General features: G+C 37.5%; 1 protein-coding gene across 1 annotated transcript in view; it reads left to right on the top strand.

Annotated features, from left to right (window-relative positions):
- The window catches only part of CPB1 (carboxypeptidase B1), a 39,200-nt gene extending 16,313 nt beyond the window's left edge, over window positions 1-22,887 (top strand). Inside the window, exons 4-11 of the mRNA XM_036444941.2 lie at window positions 3,183-3,282; window positions 3,378-3,479; window positions 4,320-4,421; window positions 7,570-7,680; window positions 7,769-7,859; window positions 8,524-8,726; window positions 20,704-20,788; window positions 22,536-22,887. Coding sequence (XP_036300834.1) covers window positions 3,183-3,282; window positions 3,378-3,479; window positions 4,320-4,421; window positions 7,570-7,680; window positions 7,769-7,859; window positions 8,524-8,726; window positions 20,704-20,788; window positions 22,536-22,723 — 982 coding nt within the window. The 3' untranslated portion in view covers window positions 22,724-22,887. The remainder of the gene's footprint in view (window positions 1-3,182; window positions 3,283-3,377; window positions 3,480-4,319; window positions 4,422-7,569; window positions 7,681-7,768; window positions 7,860-8,523; window positions 8,727-20,703; window positions 20,789-22,535) is intronic.

Raw genomic sequence — 22,887 nt, 5'->3', positions numbered from 1 at the left:
TGTAGTAGTTTTCAGGGTGGCCACTCCCCACAGTGACCCAAGGGGAAGCCCTGGTATCATGGGTTTATTTATCTTCTACAATTGAAGCTTTGTAGCCTGGAGTGGAGCCAAGCCTTCTGCTTGCTTCGTGGTGGCAGCCATTTCTGTTGGGATTTATGTATCTTCTCTAATTGAAACTTTGTAGCCTTAAGCAGAGGCCTGGGCTGGCCAGGGTGTGTGGAAAGCTTGGCTTCCTCCATCACCAGGGAAACCCAAGCCTCCTGCTCTCTGTGGCCGTAACTATTAATATCTTAGTTGTATTTATTTGCATATTCATTCCTGATTGGCTGGTGGGCATGTCTTATGGGTATGGCTTGTGGGTGTAGTGGAGTGATGGTTAATTTGCATATTACTCTTTTATTAGATAGGATTAGAAGTTGATGCACAAAGATTTGTGCTAGAATGGGCCTTCCTTTCTTTGACTGCCAGCACTGCATTTCCACTCCTGCCCAGCCATCTTTTTCCACTCTGGCTCTGCCTTCCCACACTTCCCAGAGGCCCTGAGTGACCAGGAGTTGTGCAGAATGCCTGCATCATTGCTATGGGGATGATGCAAGTATCCCACCCTGCCTCTGTCACTTGGTACCTGGGTATGCAAATTAACTCACCATCTTTTTTGGGTTAATTTGTATACTCACTCCTGATTGGCTGGTGGGTGTTATGAAGGCACAGTTAATTTGACTCTTTCTCTTTTATTAGTGTAGATGTCACCCTAATACATTCAATAAAAGTTAATAAATGAAAAAAAAGAAAAGGCCACCCTAAGAAATGAGGCTTCAGCTGAGAACTGAAAGATAAGTAGGAATTAGCCTGACAAAGATAAGAAAAACATCATATTAGGCAGAGAATAGACTATATGCTAAGGCTTAGAACTGGGAAAGGCCATGTTGACTTAAAGGCATTTAGACTTCTACATGGAAGGAGAAAATGAGGCTCTAGTCCTAAGCAGAGTTCATTCAAGGAGTGAGTAGCATGGAGCAAAGGAGTAGTCTCAGGATCCAGTCAAACATTTATCCATTCAAACATTTATCCAACAATTCCCTATCACAAGCTCAACTCTTCATCATATTTTGAGAAAATGTAACCTACATCATTTTATCAGAATATCTTTTGTTTTTCACATCTTAAATATATAGTATAGAATCTATGCTACTGAATGTGTCAGTATTAATTCTTTCTTCATAAACCTTGGAAGACATCTATGTAAATGGCCAAGACCCAAGGATTTGAGTCAAATCATTGCATCTTAGAACTGAAAAGAACATTAAATACCAGCTAATCAAATGTTTTCATTCCAAAAATTATAAAATTAAGACCTGAAGATTAAATTAATTTTCTGAATCAAAATTATGAGTTAGGCAAAACTATGATTCTGATCTTTGGTTTCTAATTTAGGATTTTTCTACTTCTACTCTCTTCCCTAACAATTCAGTGTGGGTGTTGAATATAATTATAACACTTAACAGCAGGCACAATGATGGTCTCTAAAAGGTCTACATCCTAATCCAGGAACATTTGAACATATTATGTTTACTGACAAAGGGGAGTTATGCTGTAGATGGAATTAGGGTTGCTAAGCAGCTGGCCTTAAAATAGGTACATTATACTGAATTGTCCAACTAGGTCCACTATAATCACAAGGAACCTTAAAGTTGAAGAGTGAGGCAGAAGAGGAGATCAGATGCCATGTGAGAAGGACTTGAGCCACAGCTGCCGGTTTCCAAGTGGGGGAGCACAGCAAAGAGCCAAGGAATGTGCCTCCCGCAGCCTGTAAGGGCAAGGAATCAGATTCTCCCTCAGCCTCCAGAAGGAACTGAGCCCTGCTGACTTCCTGATTTTAGTCCAGAGACCTGTGTAGGACTTCTGACCCACACAAGTGTAAAATAATAAATCCATGTTTTTGTGGTAATTTATGGCAATCATAGAAACCAATGTGCTGACAGAGTCCTGATGGCAGAAAAATTTTTTTCCACAGAATTCATTTTAAATACCTGCTTCTTTTCCTTTAAAAAATATCTGCCTTGGGACAATATTTGCCTTTTGCTAGGAAGCAATATCCTTTTGTATTAATTTATTGCATTTTCCATAAATAGACACAAGTTCATGCCCAAGTTAACCAAATGAAGGAGCAACAGCAGGGAGTTCAGAGGACATCACTGCCATTCCTCTTCAGAGTGCCCTTGAGGCAGCCAGAGGAGAGGCAGACTTGTGGGGCTTCAATTCTCAGTGTGTTAGATAAAAACATTTCAAGGATTGACTGTGGTTAACTGAAGTTTTGCAAACTGGCTTCTGTCCATAGCATTCACAGCGCTGTGATTAAGAACATTGATGCTCATAAAATTTTGTTCCTTCAGAACATGCTTTCCACTCAAAAGTAGCAAATAGAAATGAAGTCACACATACACACACCCTCAGACCTGCCTCTGACAGTAGGAATTTTCACCTGAACAATCGTTTATAGAAATAAGCAAGCCTCAGAGGCTCTATCACCAATTTTTATATTACCTTGCTACAGAATCATTCTTAGACTTCTTTGAACACTCAAAAGACAGGCAAGCAGAAACTGTCTTTAAACTCAGTATTCTTTTGTCTACTAAATCTTTAGCTTCTTAATATTTCTGAATTTCTACCCAATATATTTTTCTCAAAAACATGAAGACCTCCAGTGACCACCTGCCCCAGTTTATCTGGTTCAGAAGACCTCCGGTGACCACCTGCCCCAGTTTATCTGGTTCAAAGTAGGCTCCTGGAACATGGGATTTTTAGTGCTAACACCAGAAATATCCCGAGGAAGAAAGACCATAGCTAGGGCTCAAGTGCACACTTTTTTGTGGCAGCCAATGGCCCTAAGCCTAGAATACAGCAAATACCATTTTTCAAGTTTAGGGACCAAAAGACCCAAATATGTGAAGTTTGGGCCCAAGAAGAGCCTGCCTTGCTCACACTCTATCCTTCTCAGTGATTTGCTCACTATTTGTGATTATCAGCTCAGGGTGAAAGATATTAGGAACTATCAGAGAACATGTGTGACTCCATGGAGAACACATTGTACTGTCTATTAATGCAGTGGCTCTTAGTTTTCACCTGTGTTCACTGGGAAATGTACTTATGTTCACAGAAGCACACATTTTGGTTTATTGCAGAGTATTAATAAACAACCTGAGAACTATTCTGGAGGCTCAATTTGACAGCCAGGTCCGTGCAACTGGACACAGTTATGAGAAGTACAACAACTGGGAAACGGTAGGACATGCACATTGTTTAGTAAGACAATTCTTCGGGAATTGAACCAAAAATGCCACATTCATAAAGTTAATTCATATGGTTACATTTGGTAGATAGAGGCTTGGACTCAGCAAGTTGCCAGTGAGAATCCAGACCTCATCTCTCGCAGTGCAATCGGAACCACTTTTGAAGGACGCACTATGTACCTCCTCAAGGTAATTAACCATGACCTTATCATATCTGAGGGCTTTAAATCAATGAATTCTAACACATTAACATCTGTTTCACAGATATACTCATCCCAAACATTGTTAAAATTCTTTCCCTGCCTATATCCCCCAGGGAACCAAACAGATTTTCCAGCTTCTTTTATTGTCATGGATTTTTAAATCATTATGTTGACTTATTCAAAAGGAAAAATGCAATAAAATGGATGTCCTATAAATTTAACCACTTTCTTCTAAGCAATGTAAATGATCATCTACCTTGATGAAATTCTTTTCCCACAGATGTTGTTTGCAAATCCATTTGTTAAAGAGTTTCATAAACTTCATGTCTATCAGACAATATTACAAAGCATATCAATAATTTGTTTCTGTCATCTTCTAATGCCATTTAGGTCATATAATTCTAATAATATAAAAAGACAAGGAATAAGTGGGAGAGAAGAAAAAATTCTTACAATATTAGCAACATCACTATTATTTATAATTATTCATCCAGTTGTCTTGGGCCTGTCACCTAATAATAGCAGTTGAAAATAACCTTCCCATGAGGACAATTAAGCAGAGTAATTAAGCACCTGAAAATATGTGCTTATCAAGCTTAATAAAAGTAATAAACAACAATGTAAGACCACAGATAGGGCTCAAAAAGCCTTCAGCTCAAACACTGGGTTATAGTGGCAAGAACTGTGCTAGTATGATATTTTAATTTAATCATAGGCTATATTTCTTGGTGCTGTCAAGTTTCACCTCTTGAATCCAAGGCTCAGAATGGTAGTGACAGGTAACTCTAAATTTAATGAGTAATAGTTTTCCTTTTGTTTTTAATAGGTTGGCAAGCCTGGACCCAATAAGCCTGCAATTTTCATGGACTGTGGTTTCCATGCCAGAGAGTGGATTTCCCCAGCATTCTGCCAGTGGTTTGTGAGAGAGGTCAGTATGTAAAGTGATTTAGGGATGAGGGAAGTAGAAAGTGTTATTTTACTTCAATCAATTCCTTACCACCTAGCTGTAATAGAAGAGAATAATACAGAAAAATTATAATTTCAAGTTTTTACTTTGGGGTATTAGTTGTAACTCTCACCAAAAGACCTTCAGAAAGCAAGTTTTAAAATAAAAACAATGAATTGTATTTACTTGAATTTTACACCCACCTTTATTGGAAAGGCTAATAGGTAGTATAGTGGATGAAAGTTCATGATTTGGATAAACACTAACTCGATCATTATCTCCTGGATACTAATTATTGCATGCTTTAGAATAAAAGAAAATAGTACATAGTGATCCCTACCATAAATGGTACTGTTTTCAATCCTTATGATCTAATTATAAGATATATATGAAAGCCCTTTAAAAACTAAAATTCTTAAATATCCATGAGCCCATATTGATATAAATAGATGATTAAATAGGTTAATAAAAATGAAAGAAGGATCAAGTCTTTCTTACAGAATTAAAACTAATAGATGTACAAAGAATGAGAAAAATAGAAAATTACCATTAGAACACTACAGTAATAATAAGTTCAGGAAAATCAACAGATATGCACAAAAATTAGGGGGTAAAAGTTTAAAGAGAAATAAAATATTTGCCATCCTACAAGTATCTACTGAAAAATATGTACCAGATTACAAAATTTACAATGGAGAAGCCTAGCAGGAACTACCTCAACAATGATCAAGGTTAACATCTCCAGTATGAGACATATGAGACATAATCAACACAATGTGCTCTCACCTTCTGCAAAATAACCAGGCAGCACTCTTCAATAGAAGTGCTGAATCACAAAGACAAAGATAGACTGAGGAAGTGTCACAGATAAGAGAGACTATGGAGACATGACAGCCATATGCAGTTTGGGGTCCTAGGACAGAAAAAGGATATTAGTAGAAAAGATGGTGAAAAATGAATAAAACCTGTAGTTTAGTTTATAGCACTGCATCAAAGTGAATCACTTTGATCCAATTATATAAATGGTGACCTTAGGAAAAGCTGAGTAGAGGGTATAAGGGAACTCTCTGTACTTGTAACTTCTAAATTACTACAAAACTAGAAGACAGTTCATGAAATTTGTGAAATACTAGGATAAGAGATCAACTGACGGACTTGTATGCATGCATATAAGCATAACTAATGGACGCAAAACTCTGGGGAGGGAGGGCATGTATGGGAATAGGGGGGGGGCAATGGTAAGATATCTGCATATATAATACCTTAATAAAAAATAAATAAAGAAAGAAATAGTAGAATCCCTAGGCCTGGACAGCGATCAAGGCCAATCTAGGAGGTGGAGCAACCTTGGAGTGATTGCTCACTGGCCCCGCCCCCCATCATGGCCACCATACAGGGTCTGCAGGCTGGGGGCAGCTCCTGCATTAAGTGTCTGCCCCCTGGTGGTCAGTGTGCATCATAGTGACCAGTCATTCCTCGGGTCATCCCACTGGTCAGTCTATTTGCATATTAGGATTTTATATAGATAGATTAAAGGTTTAAAATATTAAAGTGTTTTTAAATATATAAGAATATAAAGTGTATCACTTTAATGCCAATAACATAGTTATGAAAATGGTAACATTTTCAGGAAAAGCTGAGTGAAGGGTAAAGTACTTCTGTGTCTATTTGTATGGTTTTGGTTTCTAGACATGTTATGTATCCAATTGCCACCATTTAACTTGAGTGGATGTTTCCCCATCTTTCCTCTAGGGAAAAAAAGTTTTATCATTACTGTGATTATCTCCAATTGTAGACCACTGAAAAAAACACAGGTCTATAGCTTCTCTAACTTCAAAAGCCCATGTTTTATCATGTGTTATTGTAATGGACATTCATGCATAAAGTCACAAAGAGTATATAAAAACTATTAATACATAAAAGCCTCAAATATAAAGTCTATTCAAACACTTAGGAGAGAGTTAAATTTAATTTTAAAATAATTCTAGGGCTAAGAATCTGTGACTAAGAGAATATAATAAATGGGCATGAGGTCTTATCCTATCTAATAAAAGAGTAATATGCAGATTGACCATCACTCCAACACACAATATGGCTGTCCCCATGTGGTCAAAGATCCTGCCTCCATGTGGACCCAAGATGGCCATCATAAGATGTCTAGCAAGGGAGGGCAGTTGGGAGGCACCAGGCCTGAAAGGGAGGGCAGTTGAGAGGGACCAGGCCTGCAGGGGAGAGCAGTTGGGGATGATCAAGACTGTAGGGGAGGGAAGTTGGGGGCAAACTGGCTGGCAGGGGAGCAGTTAGACATCAGTCAGGCTGGCATGGGAATAGTTAGGGGTGTTCAGGCTGGCAGGCAGATCAGACATCCCTTGAGGGGTCCCAGATTGGAGAGGGTGCACGCTGGGCTAAGGGACGGTCCCTATCCCTGTGCATGAATTTCGTGCACCATGCCTCTAGTTCATAGATAAGTGTCTACATTTATTAGCATGGAAAACTAGTCCAGTCCTTTAACAGAGTTCAAGAAACAATCATACAAAGAAGACTTCCATCATTGTGCAGCTTGGGGCCAAAGTGAGAGGCTCCCCAAAACCCATTAGTGTAAACTCAATTTACAATGGAAGAAGTTCTCACTTTTTTCCAAAATAGACACTGGCTAGACTCTATCTACAGGAGGTTTCATAGAAATTAAATAAATTTCTAGATGATATGAGAAACAGGCATAGACAATCCTTGCTTACTAGAATGGATCTTACCTTCATATTTTACTAACTTTGAAAAAAGTTATGATGGTTATTATTGCAAAGGAAGTGAATATGTATGTTATTTAAAAGTCTTTAGTTTTGTTACATTTTTGTTCAACTTTAAAGTAAAAAATTAAAATAAAAAATAATAATTACGTGGAATACATAGAGATGAAATAGAGTATCCCAGAAACAGAGAAAAATTAACAATAAGTGTTTTAAACAAAACTATCAGCAGTATTTTGTTAATTGATTTTTAAACATTAATATCTACAAAGGAAACTGCATCTGTTACCAAAATCAACATCATCTAGTCTATATAAATTTTAGCAGCATTATGCATTCCATTTTTTTTTTTTCATGAAATTCTGCTTTGTAACTCATTACAGGCTGTTCGCACCTATGGACGTGAGATCCACATGACAGAATTTCTCGAAAAGTTGGATTTCTATGTCTTGCCTGTATTCAATATTGATGGCTATGTCTACTCTTGGACCAAGGTATATGGACCAGTATTTGGAGGCACTGATCAAATTAAAATCAACCACTTTCTATTATCCTTGTTCTAACCATATAATCCACTTTTAGAACCGAATGTGGAGAAAGACTCGCTCCACCTATGATGGAACTAAATGCATTGGTACAGACCCCAACAGAAATTTTGATGCTGGATGGTGCAGTAAGTTATCTAGCTGACCATTTGCATGTATCTGTTGAGAAGCATAAGAGGAAAAATAAAATATGAAATAGAATAATATCTAAAACAAAAAAATATATAATATTTTAGAGTTTAATTTCTGAACTCTAAAAATATATAATAGTGTTTATTCAGTCCATAAAAATGTGTTGTGTGCTCTCTTGTATTCTCAACTGTTTTAGATGCTGGAACATAAGACTGAACAAACCCAACATAATCCTACTAGTTGTGGAATGTATAATATAGAGGAGACCATCATTAAATAGCTATTTAAACAAAATTTTAATAGAATTATAATTTTGTGATTCAATCTCAAAAAATGGTTATAATAATATGAAAATTTCTCGCAGATATTAATTTGCTCTGTACTTTTCAATTTTCATACACTTATTGATCTCACTATATAAAACTACACAGGGAAACATTGCTGATTTCACATGCAACTTAATACCTTATCAGTTTAAAAACACACTACCCTCATCTTGTGACTAAATGTGTGCATAGTTTATAATTTGTATATACATGATGATGATTATTTGTACTCCTGTGGAAACCACTTATCTTTACCTCTGATTTGAAGTTTGAAACAAGCCCTGTGAGAACTTCAGTAGATGACCTTTACCATTAACAATATATGTTTTTCCAGAAATTGGAGCTTCTCGAAGCCCCTGTGATGAAACTTACTGTGGACCTGCTGCAGAGTCTGAAAAAGAGACCAAGGCCCTGGCTAATTTCATCCGCAACAACCTGTCTTCCATCAAAGCATATCTGACAATCCACTCATACTCCCAGATGATGCTTTACCCTTACTCCTATGATTACAAACTCACGGAGAACAATGTTGAGTTGGTAAGTAGTCTTGACAGTAGAAATGGTATTTCACTGTTACATTTTTAAAATTCTATTCTTGGAAAAATTATAAGAACAATTTCTAGAAGTTCCATTAATAATTTTTAATAATAGAAGCAAAAGACTTACAACAAAATTTACAGAGAATCTAGAAGTGGATAAATAAATTAGCTAAAAGAAATATTTTGATTCAGGGAATGGTCCCATTGTGGTTTATTCACTCATCTTCAAAATGACAATAGTTCCACCTCATCCTGCTTCACCACAGTATTGACTCACATGATGATTTCAGAGGCATGTGGGATAATCCACAAAGTTCCCTCATCTCATGTATAATCTTAATCAGAAAGTCAATTTTGTCAAGTTGCCTTGATCTGAGTTTGACATAGGCAGAATGTGGCAGATGTCATTAGGAATGTGGCACATTTAGTTGACATTGGATTGTGAAGCAATCCTAAAATTGCTTATTTCACTGTTCGATGCAGTGAGACACAAAAGTAAATCAGTCAATGAAAAAATGATGTGAAAGAGTCCTTCCTTGATATAGGAAATAATTTATATCCCTGACTCAGAATAAACTAGCAATCTTGTTAGAGAATCAAGATATAACTACATGAAAAGCTAAATTAGATAATTAACAAATATCACACATCAATACATTTTTTTAAAATAAGAAGGTTTGAATTCTTCACACAATACATTTTTTAAATTTGTGAAACATCTGGCTGCCAGAAGTTGGGAACAGTGATCTAAAAGAACAAGATTTAAAGCATTTGAAAAAAAATTTGTAGAAAAACATTTGAGTTATACCTCTCTCCAAAAAAAGTACTCTTCTTAGACAATGACATAGATATTTGGCTTACCTAAATACATAAATTTGAAGACCCAGTAACTTTAACAAGTGAAAAATATTGCTTTGTATTTTCAGATTCAGTCTTTCAAAGACCAAATAAAACATATAATGCTGTAACTATTTTGTAAAGAACAAAACAGAAAAATAACTCAGCCTCTTAGAAAATAAAATGATAGCTAATAGCTGACAAGATTGTTTTTTTTTAAATGCTATTTTTCAAAAAGCTTCCCATTTTTCCTATCTGTTGCCAAAACACAAAGAAAACATCATTAGTTGGAACTATCAAATAATTCAGTGTTCCAATTATACTCAGTGTTCTCAGTGGGTGCTCAAGGCCCTCTGTCCCAGAGATGGGTGTGGTCAGCTCTTCACTTCAGTCCTAGATTTCCGGCCACCAGTGAAGAGGTGATGGCATGTGTTGTTTGCTTAATTAATGTGAATATGTTTAAATTGTACCACATCAGAATAAAAAAGACAAAGCCATAATAACTAAGCATTAATAAGTTTATAAGTAAAATAGTAAAACTAAAATTATAAACCATATTAAGTGTAACAATAACCAGGATATACAGTTTGCTTAATAGCAACTAGTTTTAAACAGAAATTCTGAAAGACTAAGACAAAGTATTCTTTTGAATTGAATTGCTTCACAAAGTTTCAATGCTTTTCTTATTTTGAGAATAAATGTAAAACCTTTTAGATGAAAACTTTGTCACTCCATATAGTAACAACATACTATCTGGGCTGCTCTAAAAGTCCACAGATTATTTTTTAAAAAATCTATTTATAGAATCTCCTGAATAATTTTTTCTCCTTCCTATGGTAGTTTCATCCAGAAACAGATTCAAGGCTCAAGTTACTAGGTTTGGTAGTTCTGTTCACACATGCCCCCACCAGTGTGATGCCGTTCTCTAGAAAGCAAGCCACCAATGCTCCTCTGTAACAATCATTCCTTCATTTAAAATCAAGGAAAGAGAGTTAATAGACAAAAAGATATTAGAAATCTTGCCCTCCAAAATTGTTTTTAAATTATAATTAGCAAAGAAGTGTAATAAATAGAATTATAACAAACTAAAATATTCACTGTGAATTCTTTAAAAAAAAAAAAAGCACAAACCACAAAATAATCTTATGTTGGATGTTTATTTTTACATTCACAAAACTAATAAATTCAAGAGAAAGCACATGTGACTTTTTCTTTTTTTCAGAGCATAATCAGGTAACTAAAATGCAAAATATAATTATACTTATATCACAGTCATTAATTTAAAAGTTACTTTATTTTCTTATAAATTTTTTCTATAACTAAACTTTTGCCTCATATCTTAAAAGAAAATTTTAAATGCCAATAGTGAAATCCAAGGTGGATGTTATTTGATTATCTGATTTTTTTGGGATCTGGGTTTTGTTGGCATTCCAAAGCAACTCTGAAGACCCAGAAACTTTAGAAAACCCAGTAACTAAGAGTGAAGATACTTTCAACATTTTTCTTATTTTGTATAAATTCAACTTACTTATTTCCTTGGTACATTTTGCTAGGATAACTCATAACCATAGAGTTATTATAAATATATGTATACCCAAAAGAGAATTTGATTCTCTCAAAAAGAAAAACATTAACTTTTCTGTGGTTTTTATTTGTAATGGGGATATCAAGGAAAAAATAAGTCTTGATCTAGAAAGATGAATGTTCCATCCAAATCTAGTGCCTCCACATTAATTCTCAGTCAGGAAAATGTGACCCCACAGTAGAAAATAAAAGGTAGGAAAAATTAATAAGATAAATTCTGGGCATACGACATCATAAATAAGTCAGAATTTTCTTAAAGTAATACAAAGCAGACTTAGTCTTATGCAAAATTTTGAGTGTGTGTATAATTCTAAACTCTCTATATTCTTATAAAGTTTATAAGATTATAATTGTTTGGCAAAATATTCAAAGAGAATAAGACTCCAAGCTGAAGGAAATTATTCTCTACTTATATTGGCATTCTTACCCCAAATCTAGTAGCAATCCTTTGTTGTCTGATTCATGATGAAAATTTATGTGGCTTCATTTCTGAAAGATCTTACATGTGGATTGCCTGATAATTGCCCATATCATGAGACAACTTTCAGAGTGAAGAAAGGCAGAGATAGGAATGCAAAAGACCAATGATATAGAAGAACATAAGTAACAGCATGGATGACAAGGAAGGCTACAAAAATGTATCTTTAGCAGATCAGTAAAAAAAAAAAAAAAAAAAAAAAAAAAAAAAAGGTGAGGAATCATAAAAGTATCTTACATGCATTGCTTCTCAATTTGCAAATCACTTTCATAAAAAGTGCACTGTAAATTTCCAATGGTTTAATAAACTGTCTGGTTCCTTAGTGTTGACTTCTTCCCTATAAAGCTATGACTATCTTCAAAGGAAGGTTTAAAGCCCAGATAAAGAATATACTTACATTTTCAAAATTCTAAAGGATAATGAAATATTGAATTGCTTAACCTCTTTATTGTCACAGGAAATAAAAACTAGCAACAAAATTGCAAAGGCTCCCAAACCTATTCATAGCTTTGCATTTATTGAATATGGAGAAGCTCCCAATTTTTGGTACACCTTCCTCCCAAAGAGGCCTACATAGCACTGTTAATAGTAGTAATTATTATTATACCACTTCTAAGTTCAAAAGTAGGAATCCAGCATCATAACAGGTCAACTAAGTATCTTGAGCAAATGGAAAGCTGGTGTGCACTTCACAAAAGTGTACAAAGGGGCAGGCATCTCACATCACATTTCTGCAATAGAAGCACAGAATTCTTCAGCTTGAAATCTTGAAATTTCTCTGATCTTCTTGTTTTCCAGCTGAGACAATAAAGGCTGGCTAAGTTAACAGCAGTATTAGAGGCAGCCTATAGCCTGGAACTATTGGATCCTGAAGAATTTCTTAGGCTTCCCCAATTTCCAAACACACATACACACACACACACACACACACACACACACACACACACACGTTGTGTTGGTGTGGCCATGTTCTAGGTTGGTACCCACTGTAGCTATTATTCATTAAATAGTCTTTCATACCTCTGCCCCTAACTTTGCTAAGGATTTACACTAGTCAGTTGAGATGCCTCATTTATGAGAGCCCAGTCTTTATGATTAAGCCAGAGAAAAGTGACAGTTTTACTGAAAAAATATTAAACTTAAACAAAAAATAGAAATATTTTTCTCAAGTTCAACACCTTGGAAGGTCTTACAGTACCTCATTACTTCTTAATTAAAGTTTCAGTTAATGAGCCACCAAGATAGAAATCCAGTGCTTCATCCAAGCATGTGAGCACAGAACAAGGCTCTGATTAGAGATAAATATAAAAATAAAAAAGAATAAATATTGTGATTAGGAGATAGACAGCTGCAGGGTCATGAGCGCACCCAACCACAATTGTCAGCAGTCTCTGCCTAGTAACAAGAGCAATGAGGCCATAGCCCTACTGTCAGGCAGACTATCAGCAGCTAAGGCAGACAGACTTGAGGCACGAAGCATCCACTTCAGGAATTTCACAGAATTTGCAATCTCACTTAAAAGACAAAACTTTTCCAATAACAATTGCAGAATTTCTTTGATTAGAGAAACTGGTTGATGACTTACCATATACATTTTCAGTGACTCTTGGCTTATTAAAATCCCCAGTCAGTACATGTCTTATCAGGCAATGACCAGAAATTTCATGAAGCTCCTCCTATTAAGTGGTCAGCATACAGCATGGCTCCTTCAATAGAGAGTGTAAGATCTTACTGAGATCAGTTAGGTGAGACTCAGCTAACTGATACCATACAACAGTAGGACAGAATGGCAGTTTCCAATCTGGCACAATGGTAGGCATTCAGGGTGGGGAAATGGCAATCTGAGATGAAGTTATTCAATGCAGGTTACAGAGAGGAAACACAATTTGTTCTGAGCCTGAAGGAAGGGCAGAATTGGGGTGGCAGAGGAAGGGAGCACTTAAGGTAGAGAGAAGAGCCAGCGAATGCACCACAGTGCAATGGGCAGTGGGGGTGATGGGGGAGAGGAGGCTCTCCTGTGCTGAGTGTTCCTGCCAGAGAAGAGTGGATAGGAAGCAACCAGGCTACGGAGGCTCTTGAATGTCAGATGACTGCTGTGTGGGAGCCAGGCCCTGGAGTTGGCACCCAAGACATAGGATTGCTTGGGCAAGTACATGAGTCCATGACACTTGAGTTTCAGGAAAACAACAGATCATTTTTAGTGTTTAAGTATGTTCCAAATATTGTATGTGACAGACTTATACTGAAAATTATTTGTTTATCTGAAATTTATATTTTGGATACCCCAAAATCCAGATATCCCATATTTCTTGCTAAATCTGGCAACCCTGCTGGTAATGTGATATTTTAGCAGGATTGACCTAGCAGTGATAGTTAGGAGACACATACCATTATCAACAGGAAAATAGGATTCAGAGCACATTTAAAACCAGTTCTCTTCCTTTTTAATTTTTTCTATAACATATGCTCTTTGTCATAATTATGTCCTTTATTTGACTTTCCTTGTAAACTATTTTTTGCCCCTTCCCTGTCCTGAGGGGACATTTGGTTATGTTGAGGGTACATTTTTTGGTTGTCATAACTGTAGGAGTGTTTGGCATAGAGTGGATAGAGGCCAGGGGTGCTGGTAAACATTCCACAATGCACAGGACAGCCTCACAGCCCATGTGTCCATAGTGCTAACGTTGAGAATCCCTGCTTTAAACAGAGATAAAAATGGAGTCACATCTCTAGCCAAAGGTTCCTGGCTTTCACAGCATCTCCCACCCTTCTCATGTGGAGTTTACAGTGTTTGGCAAATCTGAAGTGCAGGAGGCCATGTACATTCCCATTCTGTAGCATTTGTTTCTTAATATTTATTTAAAAGAAGTACCACTTCCACACACACAAAAAAAATTTCTGGACTTTGTAACTTCAGCTGACTCATGCTTCAAATTTTTCTTGAATTTTAAAGAGCTTAAAAATATGCCTGTAGATCAGCCAAAGAAAAAATTTGGTTTACATCAGTGAAAACATTTCCATACTCCCCGTGGGCTCTGCTGAGATAGACAGGTCCTCTCTCCTAGCCAAGCTATCCTTAACCCCTTGCCTTTCTCAAATCTTAGGGCTGTGCAAAAAGAACCTATGCTTCTTTACCTTTTTTGTTTTTCCCAGAAACACATTTGTTTTTTAAAGTCCCAAAGGCCTTCCCCTCAGTGCTGGCTTCTCCTTTTCACCAAAATCACAAAAGTTAAATTTCTCATTGGTCCCTTGGTGTGAGTTCCTCATTATCTCAAGACAGAAGGAAGGAGACTGCAGTTAAAGATCATTTTGATGCTTCCTTTATCACATGTCTTACCCCAGAGGGATGGTTAAACTCAAGTGAGAAACAAGGATCTAAAGGAAATGTCCTTTTAATTAGTTTAAAGCCCTTGTCAGTTTTGGGGCCTCTGTTTTTAGAACTAGAATAAAGGACCAGAGGAAGATTAGAAGGCAGCCTCCCTTCATGACACTGGCTGTGTGCATGGAGGCTGCAGTGAGGACCATAAGCTAAGTAATGAGCTCCCAGATTACAGGTCACCTGGAGAGACATGTCATTGGGAAGAAACATCCTCACTCTATTCTTCTCACCCAGGAGCTCAAAGCCTGGGGAACCATTATACTAACTGGTCTTTTGTCTCTTGAGCTTTGAGTGAGATGTGATAATCTAGATCACATGTGTCAAACACAAGGCCCGCGGGCCAAATCCGTCCCGCCAGGCCTTGCAATGTGGCCTGCACCGCGCTGTCATCACTGCACTCCGCTGCGTTTCCATCACAATGACAGTTTATGACTGTTCAGTAAACCATTCGGCCCACGATTTAGGCTGGATTTTAGATTTTGGCCCCTTCTCTGATTGAGTTCGACACCCCTACTCTAGATTGTCACTATCTTTTGCTGTATGGCCAAGGCCTCTTTCTAAGAAAACAGGTGACAAAGAGAACACGCATAAGATGTAGGAAACTCATCTAAGGATTAATAAAGGCTGGCCATGTTTGGCCTTGACTGAAAGCAAAGTCCTCTCTGGGGCTGGTTTATATTTAGCTTTCTTCTATTCTTTACAATTGGTAAAACCAGCTCCAGCAACATTTCTTTTAAAGTATTAGAAGGCCACAAGGAGAAGTGAAAAAGAGCACAGATTTGAAGCAAGAAGAACCTATCTCAAATCAGCTACTTACCAAGAATGCATGCCCTCGGGCAAGTTCTTTTATCCTCTCTGAGTTTCAGTTATTTTATCTGAAAAATGGGGATAAAAATATATAGCTCTTATCAAAAGTTCTTTGTAAAGTCTAAGGTTTGTGTAAATGTTAGTTCTCATTTTGAACCTATTGAGTAAAGAGGTAATAATGTCCCTCAAATAACAGCTTGTATAGAAAGTATCATTAATTCGAGCTTTTCAAGATGTGGATCACACTCTGATGAGCTATTCCTTCTGTGAGTCTTTAGTTAACTTTCTTCATCCCTTTATACAGAGCCAGACAGGGAAAGGAGTTACCACTCTAACATTTTAGCAAATGCAGAAACCCTACCCCTCCCCTGCCACCCTTCTCTCCCACTCCTGGCAGGGGTTAGTTACTAGCTTAGTTGAAACATCCCAACAAGCACACTGCCCCCATGGCATTCTATTCTGCTAGAAAATTCCATGTCAGTGAAATGTGGACAGATAATGTTGGGAAGATAAATGACTAACATTTGTGAAAGTATTTGAACTCTTCAAAAGAAAAGACCCACACTGATTCCAAAGATTTTTGTTAAGATCATTGGAATTTAAAAGATGATATTTTGGTTGACCAATGTCAGTTCCAACTTTTTTGTCTCTTGGTATTGAGGGGCTAAGAGAAAGGGTCCACAGATTTCATCTTTAAAAATTAATAGAAATAAGTAAAGGTCAATAGCAGAGGTCAATGCCATCAGTACCTGGTACTGCCTGCCACCCTCCCCATAAGCATCCCAATCTCCATTCAGGCAAGTCACAGTTCAGCCTTTGCAGAACTCAGCACTCTATGCCCCCTTCCAAATCAGGCCTGTCTATAATGCCCCAAAATCTCAGAATTAGACTCAATCAACCAACCATGTGGTAGGTGCTATGCAACCTACTGAAGATACAAAATGAATAGCCAAGAATCCCTCCTCACAAGGAGATTAAATGCCAAAAAGAAGTTATTACAGCAGAGTTGCTAACGTAAAAACATTCAAACCTGTAAAGAATTTTTGTGAGTTTATTTGAGCCAAACTGTTGACTATTGCCCAGAAGCAATATCTCAACGGAATGGGATAATGCTCCAGAGAATGGCAGTTTTTTCATCTGTTTTTATACATTGCAACCAAAGGAGGAGACATAGGTGGGTTACATGAAATCCATAGATGATAGACTAGAAAGGAGGGAGAAAGCAAAGCAGAGAAACCTCTGGGATTTGATGAAAAGCAAAATGATAGACACATACTTGGGTGGGTACAGAATAATTAACAGTTAACAATTAACATGATAATAACAATGAAGGAATTTGTGGTATCTGTTTTGGTGCCCAGGCACATTAGATTGTGCCCCAAGGGGTCCAGAAAAAGGAAGTTACAAGTTACCCAGACATTTCAAGGATATGTTATCATGGATGCAAAAAGACAGATAGGCTAGATTAAGGTAAAGGTTACTTTGACAGTGAAGAAACAGGCCTAGGATGTGACTATCCACCATAACTGCTTTTAGATAAAGTTTAATTTCAGACCATCTTTTGTAGTTACTTTAGGTCTTTGAGTTTGCAAGACTGTCATGCAGGCCTTCCCTGAGCTTGTCAAGTCAGCATGTGGCCCCTTTCGTCCACAGAGTGATAGGAACTCTAATAGAGAGTGAGCCCTCACAAGAGAAGGGGCTCAGTGCTCCTTAAGAGACTTTTGGCAGCTTTGCAAAGAAGGTGACACTAAAATTGAAACTTGAAGAAAAATAGCATGTGAATCATGTGGACAAGGTGGGAAAGGAGAGTCCAACAAAGGGAGAAGGATACCCAAGGCCAAGGAGGTAAGGAGAGGCAGGAATGAGTTCAGGGGACCCTAGCTAGTAAGGGACATGGGGAGGCACAGCCAGTGATGCAACCTGAGAGAAAAAGGAAGGACTAGCCCAAACTCTAACAGCAAGAAAGGAGAAAAGTGAGAGCCACTGACAAGATGTGATGATGAGGTAGATGTCCAGATGAGAGAGCAACAGCAGACTAGGCAAGTCAATGCTGAGGCCCAAACTAAATGTTCCTGCATTGTGCAGAGTGACAGAGCAAAATGACTACAGTTTTAAGATAACATCAAGCTTAGATAGTGCTTCAGTATCAAAGGCATAGCAACTGTTTCAGAAAAGACAAATAGAACTTTTGTGTGACTCTAATGGTAGTTATGAATAAATTGATAAGTTAATTAAGTCAAAAGAAGTAACAGATCATGAGCAGGCCCCTTAGGTTTTGTTGGATAACTCAAATATTGTTATACCAATAAATATATTGAGAGACTTGAAGGTCAATCAACACACAGGAGTTCAGTAGATGATGACAATGATCTTCTTCTTTTAAATCTTCTCTAGTCTTCATAACTTTTCACATTTGGAACTAACCTTGAAGAATCATATCTGGATTTTTCCCCAACTTTATTGAGACATAACTGACATATAACATTGTGTAAGGTGTACAATGTGATGATTTAATACATGTACATATTGTGAAACATTTACCGCATTGGTCAACACATCTTTTACCTCACAGAATGATGATGTTGCAGTTATTGTTACGGAGAGAACATTAAAGCTTTCCTCTCATAGCAAACTTCAAGTGTTCAATACAGTATCTCTAACTATAGTCATGTTGTTGTACCTTAGATCACCGGAACCTTTTAGAGTCATATTCCTATTAAATAAAAGTAGTAATTCAAGGATTATAGAAAGAAAAATAGAACAGATGAAAAACCTAAAAAAGGTAACTAGGGAAGAAATAAAAGGTTTTTAGAATCAGAGATTCTGCCTTACAAAAAAAAATAACTAGAGATGTTCTTGGGTAATGGCAAGTTAGAGAAATTGTAGAACACTAAAAAAATAAATAAAGAAAATACTATTTACCTACCAAAAGAATGAGTACCTCACCATGTTTCACATCTCTAAAAGATTGTTTGAAATCTATCCGGAGCGTGATGCAATGCTTGCAGACCATTTCGATTCTTTGTGCAATAGGCTTACACTAACAGATGGCAAGAAGACCTGACTCCAGTGTGGGTGAGAATAAGATTGAACAGGAACTAGAAAGATCACATCAGTAAAAAAGGCCATGCAGTAAGAGAAAACGTATATCAATCAGTTTAGCAGTTTAGGAAAAAGGAAATTTTCAACTTAATGTCCAAAAGTCTGAGAATAATATGTTAATTCCAATAAGTTGATTACATTAATTCAATCAACCAAACCAGAAAATCATGATTTAAGTTTTATACTTCTTCTTAAATTTTCTAATTTACCACTTGGTTGATGAAGCATTCACTCTTTGGGAGCTGGAATCCTTGAAGTCTTATAGAACATGCCCTCAGCAGTTTTACATCGGACTCTATTAAAAGAGTTTTAATAGAAAAAGAACTAAGGGAAGTTGCTACTTTGTAAATAGAGTTATTCTGAGTTCATTACCAACCTCAGTTTTTTAAGCATTTGTACAAGTCATGATAATGATGCCAACGTGTGAAATATAGCCAGTTTCAAAACCAGAGTGAATTGTGGCTTTTTCTCTTATAGTAAACAGTCAGATTTTCAAATGTGTATTCCCCAGAGCCTAAGCAGGCCTTGCTTTCCAAATGATTCATTTAAATAGGCAGTGCATCAGAGGATGCTAGTGCCTCTATAGTGCAGGGAGGAACTGGGAACAGAGCCCTTCTCCCTGGGGAACTGAGTGGAGGGGCAGGAAGGCAATAGGTCTTTTGAGAGGGTGATGCCATTTCTAAGAAAAAAATAATACATGTAAATTAATATTTCCTAATTTTTTATTCTAGAATTTAAATATTCTGCATTTTGAAATAGAATAAATGTTCTCTAATTTCTCAATCTAGAGCTCTTCCAAGCCAGAATGGCCCCACATCCTTGAAACTGCCAATGCCTAAGCATCTCTGTGCTGACACTGAGCACAGCATTGACCCTCAGTGTAGTTTCTAATGCTGCTGCCCCACCTCCCACAGTCCTGTCATGACTTTATCTTGGCTTTATAACCTGCTATGTTTCCAGGTGGTTTTTGGTTTGGAGTTATTTTGTGTGCATTTGACTTTTGTTTGTCTCTATTAACCATAAAAACCTCATTCCCTCCTTTCTCTTTCAAGCTCCAGAGATAAGATAAATTTGTCAAACTAATCCTTAGACAAGATCTAATTTTTACTTCACAATGACATTTTATAATGTCAATAAATATGATATCTGAGACAGTTATCAATTTTTAAAAGTCTCGTTTGTCTAGCCTGGAGTAAGGTTTAAAAAAAAATTTTTTTTTAACAAGCCTAAATAAAAATTCCAGAAAAAAAAATAAAGCAAACTAAGCTTTATGTAAATAAAAAAGGAAAATTAAGCAAAAGATTTTCCTGTGACTAAAACAGAACTTATTCCTAGAACTCATGCTTTATTGTAACAGTAATTTAAAATATATAAATAAATAAAGGACCTAATTTCAAATAATTGGATAAGAAGAGTGATGACCATCTTCACAGTTAACAACAAATAGTTAACTGAGCAACCTTTAAGTGACAAACCCTAGACAAACCCTGGGGACACTGAGTTAAGGACAGAAAAAGCCACTGAGGCCTTCAAGGCCAGCAAATAGTGTTGACAGAGTATAACCACTCTGTAGGACAGATGGAAGCTCTGAGTGACTGCTTGGGGCATTGAGGAAAAGCCTCCTGTCAAGACAGTCATAGGGATCTCATGACCAAGTTAGCTGGAAAGTTGGAATGGGTGTTAAATGGAACTATGACTGTCCTCAAAATAATGTGTGGGCGTTTGTTTGTTTTTGGTTTGCAGTGTGTGTTCTGGTTTCTTACTCTCTTGCTGCTGGTTCTTTTGCAGAATGCCCTGGCTAAAGCCACTGTGAAGGAGCTGGCCACGCTGCACGGCACCAAGTACACTTATGGCCCAGGAGCAACCACGATCTGTGAGTCTGGGCTTCTGCTTCGGAACTCTGCAGGGAGAGCCCGTGCCTAAGAAGGCGATAGTGGCTCCCAGAGCTTTTCTTTCTGATCATGTAAAGCATGTGGTTTTGCCTCAGAGTGAATTTTTTATGAAATATGTCATCAGTTTCTGTTCAGAAAAAGAGAGAAAAGCGTATCGCTTTCAACACACGTAAACATTCACTCTCTGTAAACACCTATTGAGCATCTACCATGTGCCAGACCTTACTGGGTGCTGGAGAGGAAAGGAAGGGTGGAGAGGAGGAAAGAGGGAAGGAGAAAGGGAAGGAAGGGACCAGTGCAGTCTTCAAAGTACCCACAGCAGGGAGGGAGAGAGGGACTGTGGACAGGGATGAGCTAAGTGCTGACCAGAGGGAGCACAAGGAGAGCACCCCAAGGAGTAACCAGGCCAGCCTCGTGGCAGGGTGACTGCCCAGGTGATGGTACAGAAGCTGTATCTGCAAGGACAGTTGCTGGAGGAAAGCATAGGAGGGAAGCTACTTCAGGCTCAAGCCAGTCACTCAGGTGTTCAAACAAGTGACATGAGACATGCATGCAACAGGAGAATGTGGTGGGGGCTGGACCCCAGAGCCTTGGAGTCACTAGAAAGGCACATTCTGCAGGCTTTGTTTTTAAAATGTAGCAATATTTCCCCCTGCCTTTGCATGATTTCTTTTGCCCCAGTTATGAAAGGACAGGAAATAAAAGGGAAAAGACCAGGTCCAATCATCAAGGCCTATCTCCCCACCCATCCTGTCCCCCCTTCTCTTCCCCCTCCTTCCCCTGCAGCATGAAGGGCTCCAATCCTAAGGCTTTAAAAATGAAGGAAAGCTTTATGTAGAATACAGTTCTCTGTGTTGTCCTTTTTTAAACTGTTCTGAGTCACACAGTATATACTATTTCTTTAAGGGATTCTAGCAGAAATAACCCACCTATTCATATACTGAGAACTTCTTGTATATTTTATTCAATCTAATACAGTGAGGTTTGTGATTCTGCTGTAAGGTCTGGGAGGCAGAGGCCACACTTTCCTTTGTGCTGACATCCCCAGAGTTGAGCCCATGGCCTGCTGCTCAGTGGGGGCTGTACATCATTGACTGAATTAAATAGATGAGTGATTGAATGAGTGAATGAATGAAAAAATGAAAGAAAGAGCAAGTGAATCAATAAATGAATTCATAATCCATGTGGCAGTGACACCATAACTTTATTTGAATGAATGACTGAATGACTGAATGACTGGATGACAGGACATAGGCCAGGCCCTAAGGAAACAAAAATGAGGCACAGCCCTGGCCTCCAGCTGCTCCAGTTCTATCCTTCAGCACAGTGGCCCCAGGGCTGAGAGTCCTCTCTTCTTGCCAGTCATCAAACAGCTTTTCTTATTTTCCTGTCAGATACATATTTTTCCCAATAAAATAATGTTAAACAAATTACATACTATATAGCATAGTTTACCAAAGAATAAAAGCACGCTGAGTAATTTATACATTACAATTACATACTTCCTAGGGTAGTAAACACATCATTCCCGCAAAGGAGGCTTAGCGGCAACAATGGTCTAATTTTAAAAAATAGCCTTTATATATTTATGATCCAGTTTACTAGGCAAGATGCCTACCTATATTATTTTGCACAGTGAAACATTTGTAACTATAAAAGGAAGCCGGTATTTTTAAAAATTTCCTTCCTAGATGTAAAGATTTGTTTTCTGCTGTTTGCACATTTCAGATCCTGCTGCTGGAGGCTCTGACGACTGGGCTTATGACCAGGGAATCAAATATTCCTTCACCTTTGAATTGCGAGATAAAGGCAGATATGGCTTTGCCCTTCCTGAATCCAAGATTCGGCCAACCTGTGAAGAGACAATGCTGGCAATCAAGTACATTGCCAACTACGTCCTGGAGCATCCGTACTAGTGGAGCATCTGAGAGCCTTAGTTCAAAATGCTCACTATTTCTTATCTATCCTGAATTATCATTTCTGCTTGCCTGGATATTTCCAGATCCCAATTCTTCTTTTAAGCTTCTAGGTCTGTTACATTAGCTGGAAAAAGTAATAATAAAAGTGAATCACTATCATC

This window comes from Pipistrellus kuhlii, unplaced genomic scaffold (assembly GCF_014108245.1).
Source record: "Pipistrellus kuhlii isolate mPipKuh1 unplaced genomic scaffold, mPipKuh1.p scaffold_m20_p_2, whole genome shotgun sequence".
Lineage (NCBI taxonomy): Eukaryota > Metazoa > Chordata > Mammalia > Chiroptera > Vespertilionidae > Pipistrellus > Pipistrellus kuhlii.
The sequence above is the reverse complement of the archived record's forward strand: the minus strand, read 5'-3'. Positions and strand labels throughout refer to the sequence as shown.